The sequence below is a fragment of the Nanorana parkeri genome, unplaced genomic scaffold (genome assembly GCF_000935625.1).
Source record: "Nanorana parkeri isolate BGI_ZX_2015 unplaced genomic scaffold, ASM93562v1 scaffold1269, whole genome shotgun sequence".
Classification (NCBI taxonomy): Eukaryota; Metazoa; Chordata; class Amphibia; order Anura; family Dicroglossidae; genus Nanorana; species Nanorana parkeri.
Window position 1 is genome coordinate 174,089 of NW_017307537.1, and position 18,603 is coordinate 192,691.

The window sequence follows — 18,603 nt, forward strand, 5'->3', positions numbered from 1 at the left end:
TCCAGCTGTGGTGAAACTACAAATCCCATGATGCATCTCTCTTCGGGAGTCATGTCTGTGAGAATCTTGCAATGCCTCGTGGGATTTGTAGTTCCACCACAGCTGGAGGGGGCCGGAGGTTTGCTACCCCTGCTTTAGAGTGCTTGATCCCTGCTCAGAAGAGATAATCAAATCAATCTGTGGATTGAATCTAGCATTATGCAATGGGGTCCACTACAAGAATTTAGATTCCATGTGCAAAGCTATCAAGAGTTTCTCTAGACATATGACACGTGTGATAATAAAAAAATAGAAAGCTCCCTTTACTCACAAATAAGGGAACAAACTAAATAATACGGCAAAGAAATTCCTCACCGCGCATGTAAGAAAGCCTTGCAGTCCTTATGGCCGCGTCACGTTGGCGATCCCGTCACCGACAACGCCTTACTGGCGACGGAATCGGCGAAATGCAAAGCGCCACTTTTCCTAATGGGAGTTTCTTCCTTGGAACGATAAAGCGCACACCTGCCAGATTGGTTAGTAAGTAGTACCGTAGGAGAAATAGAACTTACTTTTAGCCCTCCGGTCAAGGAAGAGGCGTGATCATTGGCTGAATCACTGGTGTGACGTAGCTCTAAGCCCCGGTGCTCAAAACTGTCCATGTTACCAAGTGGGGGGAAAACAAAATGGCTACTAAATGTTGCAGATGTGCTCCTACCTGGTAATGGAGAACATATGCACCCTTCCTGGGCCTTGACCACCAGAGTTCATCATCAATAAAAGTCTTACAAGTGCAAATGAATTCTTCCTACCAAAGCAAGTATCACGATGACGAGCTAGTGGGACCCCCAGCTACTTAAAAGAGAAATAATAAATAAAGCTGCTGACGGGTAGAAAGTGCAGGTTTGGCTGCCTCAAATGCTGGGAGACTGCTGAGGAGCGAGCTACTAAAAAGTGCCGAAACTCTGCCCGATCAAGGGGGTGGTATTCGAATAGAGCGGGGGCACTGAAAGCTGCTGTAGGTATGTGCACCTCTGATGTGGCTGCACTTAACAAACAACAAAAAAAAAAGGACAGTCACTATAAAGAGAACCAGTAATTATGGAATACTGTGAAAAAAATAATAATCCTTGCATCACGATTCGGCAAATTTACTTCTAAAAGATTTGCTCCCTTAAATGGAGCTTCCTATGTCAGAGTATGCCGTCAGAGCAAAGGGGCCCAATGAAATCAGACCATCGCTGTCCTGTCAACTGCCTGATCACATGCCGATATACACATTGTCGTCCAGGTCCCAAGTCATTGTGGTGTGCTGGTATAGTATTGGATAACGAATACTGTAAATGCAGGCTGCTTCTTGGCTCCTGAGTCGGCATATCAGAGGCCAGTCATTGGACAGGTCAGCAATGGTCAGCCACTGAAATCATACCCAAAGTAATGCAAAATAAGTGGCCGTGTCTTTCATAAAAATCATGAGAAGCAGAAGTGTTGGCATAAACACAATGGGCCTTGTTCGGCAAACAAACCAAAGCTAGAACTGGGCTTCCCATAGATTGCCCCTTTAATTCTGCCCGAGGGAATGAAAGACTAGTTGCTATAGGCAACGAGAATACCCCTTCCTAAAATAAAAAGGTTTAAAGGATAGGTGACTAAACAGGAACAAAGCACCATGGGAAAAGTCTGCAGAGCATTGCCCTATCCAAAAGGGGGGCTGAACTAGGGTCAGTAAGGCATCACCGAAGGTAAAAAGAGAGGGGCAGAGCATGGGGCGGAAGAGGACTTGAGAGGGGATAGAGATGTTGCCACTTCCCATCGTCCCTTAAAAGATATCTGGGCAACCGTTCCAATCTTGTCGTTCCTTAGCATCCCAATAAGTGCCGCGGAAGATGTGCGTCATTTCCTTGGTCACCGGATCCATCTTGCGGTCAAACCACAACGGTTTGTAGGGATCCACTGGAGATTCTATGGGAAAAACAAAGGTGATATTAGGGACAACTCTCTCGAATCCAATTCTGACCAACTACCTGCAACCATCAATATGCAAACCCAATACCTGGCACCCTTATAAACAACAAGTGGAAGCCACATCCCAATGAATCTTTTGTTCCTGGTTATGATGACGTTATCCCTCCACTGGTCATCTTCATTAATGGAAACCTGTAGTGAGAAGCATTCTAAATATATAAGTCACTGTCCTTAGGGCCGGGTTCACACCACAAACTCCGCGTTCCAGTGAGTTCGGCCTCTGGAACGCAAGCCGGCCAGCTCCCGGGAGGAGGGCGTGGCGGTGCATTGAATAAATGGCACCGCAGCCATGCCCCCCAAAGGGGCAATCACCCGCACCCTGAACACAGGCATATTAGTGTCTGCGTTTCGGTCCAGTGCGATCTGCAAAAATAGTGCTTGCAGTATGGACCAGAACACAGGCACTAATGTTGATTCAATGCACCGCCATGCCTCCTCCCAGCCCTGAACGGCCAGCTTGCGCTCCAGGGGGCGAACGCACTGGAACGCAGACTTTGTGGTGTGAACCGGCCCTAACAGAAGAATGGAGCTCTGCATTCACTTGAAGGGACGTTTCTAACTTGAATGCTTCGAGACTCCAAGAACAACTAGCATTTTAAGAAGGAGGCCCATTATAACCAGCATCTGCTTTTCTCCTGGTACGCTTCCTTTAAAACTCCTACAACAGAAGTATAGAGCTGACTTGAGTCTTAATGTGCAGGAGGATCCGCAGCTGTCGTCTTCAGCATTTCTGACCAACGTAAAATAAATCCACAAAGCTGTTTCCTGCAGAGTTTGGGGAAGGAAGTATTATCTATAGTTACTCTCGTCTCCCTCATATCATGCACTGGGGATGCTGTCCTTTCACCCAGCAGCTTTGAGTCTTTATGTTATGGTCTGAATAAGAATAAGCATTTCCATACACTAGGGCTAACTACTGCAATTCTAAGACTGCGGAGCGTCAGGACTATAAGTGAACTGGCAGTGGGTAAAACTGTGCCAAGACAGGATTTTTCTCCACAGAGTTTATGGCAAAGGACATACGAAGCAACTGTAACTTACAGATCACACCTCCCTAAATGCAGCAGGGAACAGCTCTTCTTTAGCTACATTTACCCCTGCTTCGGGCAAGCAGCAGGGCTAAATGTAGAGCAGGGGAGGCCCTTTGTACAAGTGATCTCAGTGGCTGTACAGCTGCCCAGATCACATGTAAGCAGCCTTCCTCTGTGCCAGCCAAAGTGGTTTTTGGGGTCCCCAGAGCTCTTCGGACGTCGGCAAATTACTTCAGGATTGAGAGCGGGGAGCAGAGCGGAGAACGTCCATTCACCAATCTGCTCTGTGCGATCAGGGACACAGCTCTTAGCTCTTACATGTGGAGCTGTACAGAAGATCAATACAAAACACAAAGAATTCCCGGCACACCTGCAACAAAACAAATGACCCCGTCTCACAGTATACGTTAACCAGTTGACATCCGCGGTGTTAAACCCCCTTCCCATCCAGGCCATTTTTCAGTATTCAGCGCTGCGGTACTTTGACTGACACGGTCCTAACAATACATATTTTTGGCCTTTAAATTTCCACACCTCTGCCCTTTAAGGGTTCAGACTATTTCTACCTGGGAGTTCTCCTTTAACTAAGGCCAAATATGACCACACACATACACACATGATCTCACAATATGAAGTGGGACACTGAGCACTTTTGGCCAGAGTAGGCAAGTTCTTTAGAAATGTCAGTGACCCCAAAGGGGATCCACTCCAATTCTACCAAGAAAATCAAGTTTGGTGACCAACCTTCTGGTACCGCTCCCTGAGTACAATTGCCATATATTGCTACAAAGAACAGACTAGAGGAAAGGTGACATCATTGTATGCAGTTCTATTGGCTGACATAAAGTACAACCCCCATTCTCAGTGACCTTTGTACCATCCCTGGAAACCACCACTGTGTAATAGAATTATGCAGTCATAGCATGTGTAATATGGTTGGCCAGGACACCCTACTCTTTATCAATACAATTAATAGAAGGTGAAGCACTTTTGAAATGACTAATACCAGACCTTCCCTATACTGCCCTTTGCACGGTATACAGAAACAGGAGCTAGTGCACAAAGGAGTTGAAAAGTGAAGCTAAAGGAAACAGTAACCAAAAGTTGGGCCCCCTTTGTAGTAAACAATTAGTGGTCATCTTTCCAAACAAACTACAGAATCTTTGCTGCAACATATACAATTCTTTCAGACAAATTCTTATACATCTTCATGGCTAGAAGTTTACTGTTCTTACCACCTTCTCCGGCCTTCTCTCTCTCCGCTTCTCTCTTCCGCCTTGAGATCCTCTGCTTCTCCTCCAGTCTCTGCTTTTCTAGGTTGGCCTCATCCCAGTTGCCATTCTCCATCAGCCTCTGGTCCGGACGCCGGCGGCTGTCTGTGGGGGCCATACCTTCCTCGGGGGCATTCAGTGTGAGAGCCAGCTCTGAGAAGTAATACATGTACTCTGCATTCTTCCTGAAGGCAATGATGAAAACAAATGATTAAAGCACCACTGTCATAAGAGTGCCAGGTCATCACTCACAAAATAGCATTATTGTCTTGCCTCTACAATCCTTTACTTTGAGTACATTAAGGGACACAGGGGTATTCAAGTATTTTGGGTTATGCAGTTGCCTTCAGGAGATAGGGCACTGGCAAACCGAGCTGTAAGACATCCCGGTATAACCCCTTCCACTCCAGGCATGCCTCGGTTTTGTAGCAAGCAACAGTAGGAGTGGCTCATAGGAACAGAGCAAAGGGGGACTTGTGCCCTTTAATGTACTCCAAGAAATAGATTTTACAGGTCCTTCATTCCATAGACTAGAATGATTAGATTTCCACCTGTAGATAATGATTGTTGCAGACCCTCGGGAATGACAAAGAGAGGCCCAATCTGTCTAAAAGAAGCAGCAGCAGAGAGGAAGACATGAACAGCATGTACCACATGCAGACAAATCTCCTTGGGATGACATGGAGAAGGACATGGCAGTGGGAGAACAATGTCCAGGCTAGTGATGGGCTCGGGCGTGTTCGCAGCTCCACGTGCCCGCCAGGAAGCTGACCGGGATAATGCAGCTGCGGACCGGGATAATGTCTCAGTACCTGTGATTGGCGCTGCCAGACTGCAAAATTGGAAATACACTTTAAGGCATCCTGCATAGCACAAAAAGGCGTTCTATATGTTGTTGAACCTGGAAGCCAGGAAGTCCATGTCCGGCATCCCTACCAGTGGCAGATGTCTTGAAACGCCCTGGGGTGCAGAGAGCAATGTCCATGGCCCAGACATCGAAGACTGAGAAATTACACGTGCCAGTTTTTCACTCTGGCATGTGCACAGCAGACAGGGCTGGAGCATGACGTTCTGCCCAAGTAAGACTCAAATCTGCTCATGTTTGAGCTGCAAGGTGCTTGGCCCTCCAAGATGGTGGATGTAAGCTACTGCTGTGGAAGTGTCCAACTGAATCCTGGTGGGATGAGCGTGCAGTCACAGGGTCAATGGATAACTGAATCACCCCGAGATTAAGAATATTGATTAGGACACGCGCTTCCCCTTCCAGCCAAGCACATTACACCAAGAAAGTATAGAGAACTCCTACCCAGGTCGACAGGCTAGCTGTTGGGAGGACCTTCCAGACATTAGGAGGAAGGCTTTTCCTGACTCCGGCGCTGGACTCGTGATCCACCAGGCCAGGGTACAGCTGGTTATGTCGGTCAGGTGAATGTGGTGATCCAGAGATTGAGCCTGCCTTTCTCACGCTGCCAGAATGTTGAGTTGCCACAGTCTGGAATGATATTGGGCATTCAGGACTACCTCAAAAGGCGGGCAACCAGTAGGCCCAGACAATCTAGAATTCGACCTGTTGGAGGAAAGCTCTGAACCGGGCCATATCCAGGACTAGATACTCCAAGCAATGAGATAGTTCAAGTGCTGACATTTTAGGATCCACTTGAACCTCTGCGGGGCCTGGACATTTTTAAGGATATTGGCTGATAGAGCACACGACAACTGTTCTCTCATTATGTGGATGCCCTGAGATTTCATTGTGCCCTGCACAGATTGAGGGCTCCCTTTACCTGGCAAGAAAGTCTCCTCCATGTTTCACTAGGTACAGTGTTATTTTCTTTTAAAGCTTTTTTTTGTTTTTCTAAAGAGCTAATGCAACTTGCCAAAAAGCTTGTTTTATGTCATCTGTCCACAAGACATTCTCCCAGAAGCATTGTGGCTTTGTCATAGGGATGCACAGATACCGGTTTTTCAGTATCGCGTACAAAGTACCAATATTTATTGTTCGGGACTTGCCGAAACAAAATACTGATACCGTGTAATGACTTGCTGCCCGGCTTCCTGATTAGCCAGAAAGCTGGCTCCATGCTCCCTTGTCACCAGGTGAGGAGGAAGCATGGAGCCGGCCTTCTGGCCAATCAAGAAGCCGGGGGGCGGGTAAAGACTCACTGCCCCACCTTCCTGATTGGCTAGCTTCCCGACCAATCAGGAAGCCGGGCAGCGAGTGATTACATGCCATCCAGCTTCCTATTTGGCTGGGATGCCGGCTCAATGCTCCCTCTTTACCAAGTGACGAGGGAGCATGGAGCTGGCCCCCCGGCCAACCAGGAAAGCGAGTTATTACCCACACCCCGGTTTTCCTGATTGGCTGGGAAGCCAGCTTCATGCTCCCTGGTGACGCCACCAGGGAGCATGGACCCGAATTCCCGGCCAATCAGGAAGCCGGGCAGCATGTAATGACTCGCCCCCCGGCTTCCTGATACTGGAAGGATAGGCATCGGGTGCATTTGGGCAAGTACCAGTGCTCACCCAAATACTCGGTATTGGCGCCGATAACGATACTGATATCGGTGCATCTCTACTTGGTAATATGCACACAGAAATTGAATGTCTCCTTTCCATGTTCTTTCAACAGTGTAGTCCTCCTGGGTCTTCCTCCTTTAAGCCCACTGTCTCTCAGAAAGTGACTATCCTTCTGTTCAATCTGGGGTTGATTTTCCTCTTGCAGCCACATCCAGGGAAGTTGGCTACACGCCCATGGACCTTCCTTATATTCTCAACTGTAGTCACTCAAACATCACGCCGCCTTTTACCTTTGACATGCTGGTCTGTAATTTCTTTCTGATCCCCTCAGACAACTCTCTCCTTTGCTTTCTGTGGTCCATGTTCAATGTGGTGCACACAATAAAACCAAATAGAGCGACTACTTTTCACCATTAAATAGGCTGATTGAAATACCACTAGGATCCATTTATATTTTCTAAGGGTACCAACAAATATGTCCAGGCTTTTTGGGTATAATTTCTGGAGAATAAGCAATCATTTATCACTTTTGGCACTTTTTCTTTACTCTATGACATACCAAAGATGAAACAATTGCTTTTAATGCCATCACTTTTCAGGAGGAACTAAGTGTTGTTGGTTCGAAAAGTACCAACAAATTTGTCCACATCTGTAATCTAGAAAGTATAGACTTAGGAAAGTATATTTAATAGACACATACGGTAACGGATTTCTTCTCCATAGAAGTGTCTTGGTCTCTGGGGCCCGTTCCCCTCCATTCTCAAAATTGCCGCTAGAAGAAGATACAGGTGAGCACTCCATCCTCTCATCCCATGTCCCCGATAGAGTGAAGTGCAAGCGTCCACTTGCATCCATCACCTCCCCAGTCACCTGTGAGAGGACAGCAGGTTAAAAAGGAGGCTCAAGCAACTACTACAAAAGGTTACATAGTAGTGTCTTGCACTCACCTTACGTGCTACGTCCCGGGAGAAGTAGCTGTAAGGAGCAAACTTAAGCTTGCACTTATCTCCTGTCTTGTGATTTACAATCTCTATCTCTCCAGACTGTGAAGACATAAAACATATTTAGAAAACATCAATGAAATAAACAAGTCAGCTAATACATTAGTGGAAAGATAGTACAAGTCGTACTTAAAAGGAAACTCCAAATTTGACATGGAAATAGCCAACGCTTCATTATGTAATTGTTATTAACAATGTTTTTTGGTTGACAAATGGTATGCAATCTTGTGCTCCCTTCCCCCATACCTTTCTACTGGAAAACAAGGGTGCATTTTGTAGCCAATAGGAGGGTACCAGGGGAGGAGCGGCAGGTCAGTTATTGACCAGAACAACGTGTCATCAAAATTCTTTATTAAGTCCCCAGGCAAGTAAGCAAGCAGGAACTTGGGGATGCTCTTCATGGAAGTCTTGCAAGCCACGGTGACCCCACAGAACCATGGTTCCACCAATACATGCTAAGAGAACGGCCATTTTAAGATACAAGAGTGACATTTTCGTTCAATGTATTTTTATTGAGAGATTTTTTCAGTTACAAAAGAAATGGTAGCATAAAAAAAGCACATAATAAGAGAAGAAAAAAAAAGAAAAACCCAGAAAGAACAGAGGTTCGAATAGACATTGCACAATATTGCAATAAACAATGGGCATAGGCATATCAATATAAAATAGGAAATCCAAAAAAAACCCCAAGTATAGATATACCAAATTGGTAGAGCTAGGAGTTGGTCCTAGGGTCGAACACCCGAAGCCCATCAATGGGGGCAAGTGGCGGCCCACTAGACCCAAAACCCCCATTTATTGTCGAAACGTTTAGTATAGTCATCTCTGAAAGACATTATCCTCTCCTACTGATAGTGCAGTCGAACTATCGACAAGGTTTTCGAAAAACATGGCATCTCTGTACTTTTCCAATGTCTGACTATGGTCAACTTAGCTCCCACCAGAAAACCCGAATTTACTCAATGCTCTAGATCAGGGGTGCCCATTAGGTTGATCGCGAACTACCAGTCGATCGCGATGTCCTGTCTTCTCTGGATCCCGCTGCTCTCCCCATCTGTATGCAGCAGGGATCCGAGGAAAAGTGAAGCTGATTTTTTTTGCCACGTGCGTAAAAGGAGCTGGCTACGGCTATGCTCCCGCAGCTGCCGGCTGAATGTGTCAGACGCCGCAGACAGAAAGGGGCGGGACACCTCTCCCCGTGTGCAACGTCGGCCACACGAGCACTGCAGGAGTATAGGACGCTGGTGCCTCTAAAACGCACTGGAATGCAAGCCGGCCGACTCCCTGCTTTCAGGGGCGGGAGGGGGCATGGGGTTGCTGTCCCCCGCCCACAGTTCAATCGCCCGCACCCGGAACGCAGGCACACCAGTGCCTGCATTCCGGTCCAGTGTGATCTGCAAAAATAGTGCTTGTAGCATTTTTTCGGATCGCACTGCACTGGAACGCAGACACTAATGTGCCTGGGTTTCCGGGTGCAGGCGATCGCACTGTGGGCGAGGGGCCTGGCTGCGGTGCCACTGACTGCCATGCCCCCTCCCGCAGGTGTGTTTTCGTTGGTAGATCTCATTGAGTTCGTCATTTGAAAAGTAGATCTCCAGACGAAAAATTGTGGCCACCCCTGCTCTAGAAAGATATCCCCAATTTATTCTGTCGAACGCCTTCTCGGCGTCTAATGTCAGAAGAGAAGGCGTTGCAGTAGTCTCGGCATAGTGTAACAAGAGTGACATTTTGTGACATACCAGACAGCATAAGGATTGGAGTGAAAGGATTCTGTGACTAGGGAGCAAGTCTTACCTGGTCAATCCATAGTTTTCCTACGATGATGTTGTGAACAGTTGTGGTCACTTTCTTCCATGAATAATGGTTCCCAGAGTTGTGAACTATACAGTGTATGGTACCTAAGCGGAAAACGTAAAATGTCACGATGGGAAGAATAGAAACTCCATACCAAGCATGCTCATCTAGACCGCAATGTGACAAACTACTACTAGCTACAATATGACCCGGATAAAGAAGGACCTTCACAGACAAAGATTGACACTTACCGAGGGGCATGACGGAGAGGTATTTCCCCCGGAACTTGCTTGTGATCTTGATCTCCTGCCGCAGGGTCCATCCCTGACGGGAGTCTGCGTGGTGTGCTGCGGCAGGGGGGTGATGGCTGACCTGTAGCAGACATATGAATGGTCAGAGACCATACTTGTCACCTTTCACTAAAGATGAACTATTATTATTCAAACTTTTCACTTAAAGCGGATGTAAACGCTGCATGAATGACACTTCATTTGCTAAAGTGTTAAACGGTTGCCAAGATTTCTTGTCATAAAATACTTTTCTCATTCTTTGGATAATCTCCTTCAGTCTTCTCCAGCCACTTCCTGTCTACATGCACTTGTTCCAGTGTCAGCTGTATGATACTGCTCTGGAACAGCTTCTTCATGACAATGCAAACTGGCAGGGGATATACACTGGGTTGGCATACACTTTTGTTGTTTGCCAGTGTCCAATCCTTTAATAGGCAGCAGTATAACCCAAAGGTTTAAGACTTCCTGTGTCCCTTAATGGACAAGAAAGAAAGGATATTTTATTGTTTATTTGAAGCTTGTGCACCACATAATAACTGGATTTGGTAATTGTTTAGACTGTCATACAGTTGGCTTTAAGGAACACAGAGGTATCCTCTCTCCACCCCCAGCCTGATAAGGTCATCCCTCAGATCTCTTCTCCTATCTGCATGTCCCTTGTCAACATATTTGCATGCTGCACACCTGATTGGCTTCCAGTCCTGCTCACCCTCCTCCAGTACTGTATAGGGGATTGCAAGAGGCTGAAACCAAGCCAAATTCAGGTACTTGTACTAGTTGCATATAAAGGGATTTTCTATCTGCTTGGAGATCAGCTGGAATTGGGCCATCTTTGAGGGTATTCGCTAGCAACCAAAGAAAAAAAAAATATGGAGTTTACTTACAATAAGCTTGGTCATCCATCATCACCAAACAAATGAGTTAAACATGGCTTGCAAAAAAAACTAAAGGAAAAAACATGACTACATTGCAGACCTGCTCACACAGCGAGCGGTAGCCGCACTCTTCCATTCGGTCCAGCTCAAACGTCTCGCCAAGCAGCGGGTTAAAGGGTTTGCTGGTGCGGGAGACAGTGGTGGAGTATGAGGATATGGTGAAAGCAGCCACTAGACATAGCTGTTCAAGAGCACTCTCGCATTGAACCGCCCGGTCCAGCAGGTAGTAGTATTCCAGGTCCTCGGTTAGACGCTGAAGCATCGAGAGCGGCTCGTTGAAATTTACCTGCCAAAAGAGGGGGGTGCAAGGGTGTTATAAAGCACCTTAAAGCAAGGCCAAAATAGAAAACTTATGGCTTCAAATAAAGCAACAGGTTTACTTAAATGTCACCTACCCCAGCTGCTTATACTTGCCTTCCTTCTCCCTGGCACTCCAGTCACCAAACACCAGCATGGGGAAAGCCCATAGCACTGTATATACTATGACTTCAGTGACTCACAGCTGACACAGAGTGGCATCTGCACTCCTGGCAATGAATCGGCAGGGGAACGAAGCAAAGGCGAGTATGTGCTGTTGGGAAAGATTACAGTGATCCTTGGTGCTTTGCCCTGCATGGAAAAAGCACAGGTTCACTTGAAGCTCTGGAATTAAAATGAGAACTATGAGGGGAGTGATTTTCACTTAACCTCATAGTTCGAGCCGACGTGTGACAATAAAACTGTCACATGTCGGCTCAATAGAGCCGACTGTGACCGTCGCTCGCTCACTTCTCGATCATGTCCCTGCAGAGAGCCGTGGCCGTCACGCAGCCGGGTGGCTCTCGACAGTAATGTTGGGATCCGTCCCGCCTGCGGCGGTCTCAGTATATAGTGAGCTGTAGCTTGCGATATACTGAGCTTTGGGTGACGGGAAGACGCTAGTTTATGTCCTCCCGTGACCCTGGGGAGAACTATGGAAAAAAATAAGTTACAGGTATCCATCCCTTAGATGAGGTGGCTGAGTTAGGTTTTTTTTTTTAAAGGATAAGTTCACCTCTTGCAAGAATGAAAGAAGTTAATATTTGATAATATAACAAAAAAATGCATTTCTTTCATTTTTGCATTTAAGGCTGGAAAGCATTGCAACCGTGATCACTGGATCAGGGCCGCAGAGCTCAGGCTTCTGCACATTCTCATACAGGCAGAGCTCCGTACTGAGGTACACAGTTTCAGTTAGGCCTGGTTCACACCTGGGCGTTTTGTAGCGCGTTCAAACGCTCTGCAAAACGCTCAAACACCGAAATCCCATTATTTCCTATGGGTATGGTTCACACCTGGGCGTATTACAGGCCGTATGAACGCGCTACAAAACGTCCTACGCCCAAAGAAGTACAGGAGCTTCTTTGGGGCGTTTTTGTCGCGCGTTTCCATTGGGATACAGCCAAGTAGCCCTCGGAAACGCGCGTTTTTTTTACCGCGAATCGCGGTAAAACGCGCGTCACACGCACATATTCAATACGCCTAGGTGTGAACCAGGCCTTAGGAGAAATGGAGACGGACGGCTGGACTTCAAACAGCATTAAATCACCTCATACAGCGTCCAGCTGCACTCCCTCTGGTTAGATTTGGGAATGCTGTTTGAAGTCCAGCCGTTCTTCCCCATTTCTCCTAACTGAAACTCTGTACCTCAGTACGGAGCTCTGCCTGTATGAGAATGTGCAAAAGCCTGAGCTCTGCGGCCCTGATCGAGTGATCACGGTTGCAATGCTTTCCAGCCTTGAATGCAAAAATGAAAGAAATGCATTTTTTAAAATATATTATTAAATATTAACTTCTTTACATTTTTGCAAAATGTGAACTTAGCCTTTAACTCCTTCGTGACGGGAGATGTACACTGTACGTCCCGCGCCGAAGTGCCCAAATGACTGGCCACGTACAATGTGCGTGACCAGTTATTTGCGGCTCTGCAATGCTGGTAACCTCTGAGAATCAGCGGTTACTGTTCATTAAAGGAGAACTATGGGGTTAAGGCTTTTCCCCATAGTTCTCCTAAGGGTAATGGGAGGACACAAAACAGTGTCCTCACGTGACCCAAAGCTCAGTATACCGCGAGCTACTACTCGCGGTATACTGAGACGCCGCAGCCGGAACCGATCCCGACAAATATGTCTGGATCCACCCAGCTGCGTGAGTGACAGCTGGCTCTGCCTATCTAGAGGCAGAGCCAGCTCTACCGGCCCCCTCGCCCGTCCGTTCCGCCAGTCAGCGCTGGAGGATCGGAGCGGGGAGGGGGGAATCCAGTCCCTCCCCTGTCACGGCTCTCTGCCGCCCCAGGATCGAGAAGTGAGAGAGCTCCGGTATGTTTTTCACTCACTTCCCGATCTACTGAGCCGACCTGTGACAGTCTCATTGTCACAGGTCGGCTCAGATTATGAGGCTGAGTGAAAATAACTCACCTCATAGTTCTCCTTTAATGGATGGGTCAGAATTGAGGCATCCATTAATGTATTTTTCAGACACCCGATCCCTTTCAGGAATCAGGTGTATTACGGTGAGAGCAGGGCCGCATTTACGGCTCTCTCGCTGAGAGCTGGTATAGATCGGGAAATCACAATGTGTACCGGCTTTTTTTTTTCTTCTAAGCTTTCAGCAATAGAAACATTTTGATAAATATTTTTATTGCCGATACAATGTTTCCGTTTTCTGATTGTTGTTGGAACGATCAGAAAACTTTTATTGACATCTGATCCTGAAACGCTGCAGGATCAGAGTCACTAAGGTTATTATTGGCTGTTCTTAAGTTTGAAGCAGCTTAACAAAAACCAAAAATGTATTAAATTATCAAGCAGTAATAGTGAGTAATTCACAATGACTGCTTGATATAATTAACCACTTCAAGACCAGGTGTTTAGACCCCCTTCCTGGCCAGGCCATTTTTCAGTATTCAGCGCTGCGGTACTTTGACTGACGTTTATTCCGTCATGCAACGCTGTACTGAAATGAATTTTATACCATTTTTTGGGGACAGCTGCAGATATGTTTTTCACCCTATGGGGTTAATTCTTTTTTTTTTTTTAGCCCCCTTATAACAGTGATCTTTAAAGTATGTCGCTGTCACCAAGTGTGACACTTCGTGACAGTGACATTGTATGCCAGGTGGCCACTTTTAGAGAAGATTAAAATGTTAGGTTTTAGTTTTAGGCCGGTTTTAGTTTTAGGCCGAGAAGTACAGAAGCATTTCTTTTCTTTTTGATTGAAAACAGAAACATTTCTAAAATCCTCGGGATGGGAGGTTTTTCCAAATAAATAATTGTATTTATTGCATTTTTTTTTTTTTAGCTGTGTTTTTCTAAAAAATACTACAAATCAAAACTGGGGAAAAAGTGTTTTCTTTACATTTTTTGTATATTTTATTTGTCTTAAGTGAGGCGTTAGGTACACATATGGGATATAAATCTATAGCCCTATCTGTCCTCTAAAAAAACAATATATAATATGTGCGGGCGCACTTTGTAAGAAAGTAATTTAGAGAAGATTAAAATGTTAGGTTTTAGTTTTAGGCCGGTTTTAGTTTTAGGCCGAGAAGTACAGAAGCATTTCTTTTCTTTTTGATTGAAAACAGAAACATTTCTAAAATCCTCGGGATGGGAGGTTTTTCCAAATAAATAATTGTATTTATTGCATTTTTTTTTTTTTAGCTGTGTTTTTCTAAAAAATACTACAAATCAAAACTGGGGAAAAAGTGTTTTCTTTACATTTTTTGTATATTTTATTTGTCTTAAGTGAGGCGTTAGGTACACATATGGGATATAAATCTATAGCCCTATCTGTCCTCTAAAAAAACAATATATAATATGTGCGGGCGCACTTTGTAAGAAAGTATATTACTGACGTGGAAGGATCACGTAGCATGTCAAAAGTGTGTTTACGAACAGAAACGGGAAAAAAACAAGCTCAGTCATGAAGGGGTTAAAAACCCAAACAAAAACCTAACCCAACCACCACATCTATGGGATAGTAAGCGGAAATAGATTATATTTTGTTCTTGGGTCTGGATACATTTAACCTGTTTGCTGCAAATGAGTATTAATGAGGCAAGAAGCAAAAATGGTGTTTGACCTTTAGGGTTGGTTCACACCATAAGCAGTGCGTTCCGGTACGATTCTGGCTGGAACGCACTGCCTTGCATTGCGGCCGGCTCACATTTGTCTGCGGTCTGGAGGGGGCGTGGCGGGCCATTGAAGTGAATGGCACCGTAGCCACGCTTGCATAGTGCTTGCAGCATTTTGATCGCACCACACCGGACCGTACTGCAGTCACAATGTGCCTTGCGATCGCAATGCGGCCGCAGGGTGTGGTTACGGTGCCAGTCACTTCAATGGCCTGCCACACACCCTCCAGCCCGGCAAAAAAGTGAGCCGGCCTCAATGCGAGGCAGTGCGTTCCGGCCAGAATCGGACCGGAACGCACTGCTTATGGTGTGAACTAACCCTTATTTTTCGCCTTAATTGTTTCGCGTGCAAGCTGAAATCTGTAAACCAACAATGACCATTCAATCACAGATTTCAAATCAACTCCAACTGCTGTAGTTTAATTACAGGTACGCTCTGAGAAAAACATGGAGGATGTCAAAGTTGGCCTTTAAAAGCCAAAAACATTTTCAAGCAGTGGACTACAGGGAAGGGTTAGTATCCTTGTCAGGATTATTTGCGGTCTGTTGTCCTGCTGGGGACATTCACTACCCTCTATGACCACTGTCATCAGGAGAGAAAGTAAGACCAAATCAAAAATGTTATCTCAGAGACAGGAATTAAGGGTAGATCTCCGCACTGGAGACAGACAGCCAATAAAACCTGACAGAGGTTCTAACCCTAACACTTTCTTTTCAGAAATGGAAACGTGTTGGCTCTAGTTCTGCTTTAAAAGGAAAGCTCTGCTGAAAAACATATGGCGTTTGCATGCTTATTCCAGATCAGTGACTCTGATGGTCTGGAAGGCGCAGAAAGATGGGCAACTGGTATTTCCTGGACAAGGTCAGCAGTGGTAAACAGCAAAATCATGATTCCTGATCTGCGACTTCTTGTGGGTCATGTACTAAGAAATACCAAACCTGATGAATTGGTATGGCCAGGCAACTAAGATTGTCAGCAATACAACTTGTATTTCTTACAGTACATGCCCAACCCTCTGGCCCGGAGTGCTAGGTGGTGAGCCAAAGAAAGCCCCCTTTAGAAAGAAGTCAGAATTTGCATAATAGGCCCCTCCCCCCAGTTTCAGGGGAAGATGTAGCAGATGTGTATGTACATCCCCATCTGGGCACCACTTACAGGCATTGGTATCTTGCTGAGCTCCTTTCCAATGCAGTTCTTCATAACACTCCATAGGTTAAGGCTGTAGTTGGGTTTATGTGGAATTCTTGTGCGTCTCTCCTTCCTTGCGTCTTCCGAATGTGGGCGGTTCTAAGATTAAAAAGGTACAACAATTACTAAATAAGTAGAAAGGCTAAAAGATTCCCTTTAAATAGCTATTCAGTTTAAAAAAAAGGTTACGCAGCTATAAAGGCCACTTGTTGCCTTTGTAATTCTGCTTTCTTTTACTACACCCCCCCCATCCACCTATCCCTTAGAGTGAGCCTATACTTTGCCCATACTGGGAGCGCTAACAGGATTACTTTAGACATCTTTCAGAGGAATTACTTACCTGCTGCTTGCACCCCTACTGCCTCAATCTGCTGACACTAGGGCTGCAACAATTAATCGACATAATCGATTATAATCGATTATTGAAAAAGTTGTCAACTTTTTCAATAATCGAATAATCGGCTTCTGATTGGTTGGCCCTGTTCACGGCTCCACACATGCTGCGCGCCACACCTCCTCCCCACCTCACGCTCGCCGCTGCCAGACCTGCCCACATCCACGCCCTTCACGCCGCACCTCCTCCCCGCCTCACACTCACCGCCCGCCCACATCCACGATCGGCACAGGGACGCGGGGAGATGTAGTAAGGAGGAGCAGGTGTGGGGGGATGACAGCCGCCGATAGACAGGCCCGATCTCAGAAGCAAGTTGCTGGAAGACTGCTCAGGTAAGCCTGCACTTTCCCACACATGGTGCTCTATAATGTATTGCTGGGATTTGTATTCCTCTATAGCTGATGGTACATTGTGCTGTATATTATACATAGGAATACAAATCCCAGCAATACATTATACACTGTATGTATAATGTATTGCTGGGATTTGTTGTACTCCTCTATAGCTGGTGATATTCTGCATTGCGCTGTATAGAGGACTACAAGTCCCAGCAATAATACATTATACAGCGCAATGCGGAATACCACCAGCTATAGAGGAGTACAACAAATCCCAGCAATAGTACATTATAAAGTGGTACAATGCTAAATACCACCAGCTATAGAGGACTACAAAACCCAGCAATAGTACATTATACAGCGCAATGCAGAATACCACCAGCTATAATGTACTATTGCTGGGATTTGTTGTATTCCTCTATAGCTGGTGGTATTCTGCATTGTGCTGTATAATGTACTATGGCTGGGTTTTGTAGTCCTCTATATCCGGTGCCATTCTGCATTCATTGCTGTATAATTTTACACTTTTCATTTCACTATATTGTACACAACACTTTCTTTTTCTTTTTTACTTCTACCGCTCCAAGCTTGCTCCTGTGATGGACTACAATCTCAATACAAACTAGAAGTCCCATCACTGGAGCCATTTTTTAAAATGTATTTTATTTTTTATCCGATTAACCGATTAATCGAACTTAATAATCGGCTAACTAATCGATTTTGAAAATAATCGTTAGCTGCAGCTCTAGCTGACACAGCACCCCAATACCTTGTGTAGAATTCATCATCCCCCTGTTACCACATGAGTGCTGGGGCCTGATGACTGGACACTCAGATATTAAATGTTGTACGATGGGGAGACAGAACATCACATATTGAGGCACTGAATATAAGCAGCACTATTCATCCTTAACTACCTGCTGTCCGGCCGTTGTAATTAAACGGCCGGACAGCGGCTTCTTGAGGGCGGGTGGGCGTCTTTAGACGTCCTATTCTGTTCCGCTCGTGCGCAAAAACGGCTTTGAATGTAAACAGCCAGCGATGGCTGTTTACATACAAGCGTTCGGGCGTCTGTAGGGACGCCCGATCGCTTGTAATATCCGGTCGGGTGTGCGTATATTACATCGCTGCCTGTATTCAGTGTCACTCTCCGGTACAGAAACTGGAGAGAAGCTGGTGAAGCAGGTCTCTGCTTCATCAGCTTCTCTGGGGGTCCCTAGGTCACATTAGGGGTCTTAAAGACCCCTGATGTCTCCATAAAGAGGACCTGTCACTGCAAATTGACTATCACATAGGGAGCTTGTTTGCTCCCTATGTGATAGCAATAAAGTTCAGTGGAAAAAAAAAAGGGTTTAAAAAAATGTGTTACAAAAAAAAATAAACTAAAAAGCACATATCAAAGCAATAAAAAAAAAAAATTCAAGTCCCCTGCCCCCACATGCGTCAAGCCACATGTTTGTCCAGAATAAATGTATAACCCCAATTCCAAAAGTTGGGACGCGCTGTAAAATCTACATAAAAACAGAATGCAAAGAGTTGCAAATATCAAACTCATATTTTATTCACAATAGAAAAAAAAATATCAAGTGTTTAAACTTAGAAAATGGACCATTTGAAGAAAAAAATAAGGTCGTTTTGAAATTGATGGCAGCAACACGTCTCAAAAAAGTTGGGACAGGGCCTTGTCCT

General features: G+C 45.6%; 1 protein-coding gene across 1 annotated transcript in view; it reads right to left on the reverse strand.

Moving 5' to 3' along the window:
• Positions 1–1,557: 1,557 nt before the first annotated feature.
• The window catches only part of OSBP (oxysterol binding protein), a 47,920-nt gene continuing 30,874 nt past the window's right edge, over positions 1,558–18,603 (reverse strand). Inside the window, exons 7-14 of the mRNA XM_018568981.1 lie at positions 16,150–16,281; positions 10,884–11,129; positions 9,870–9,990; positions 9,619–9,722; positions 7,771–7,866; positions 7,524–7,693; positions 4,271–4,491; positions 1,558–1,941 (exon numbers count right to left, since the gene is read on the reverse strand). Of these exons, the coding sequence (XP_018424483.1) occupies positions 1,799–1,941; positions 4,271–4,491; positions 7,524–7,693; positions 7,771–7,866; positions 9,619–9,722; positions 9,870–9,990; positions 10,884–11,129; positions 16,150–16,281 (1,233 nt within the window). The 3' untranslated portion in view covers positions 1,558–1,798. The remainder of the gene's footprint in view (positions 1,942–4,270; positions 4,492–7,523; positions 7,694–7,770; positions 7,867–9,618; positions 9,723–9,869; positions 9,991–10,883; positions 11,130–16,149; positions 16,282–18,603) is intronic.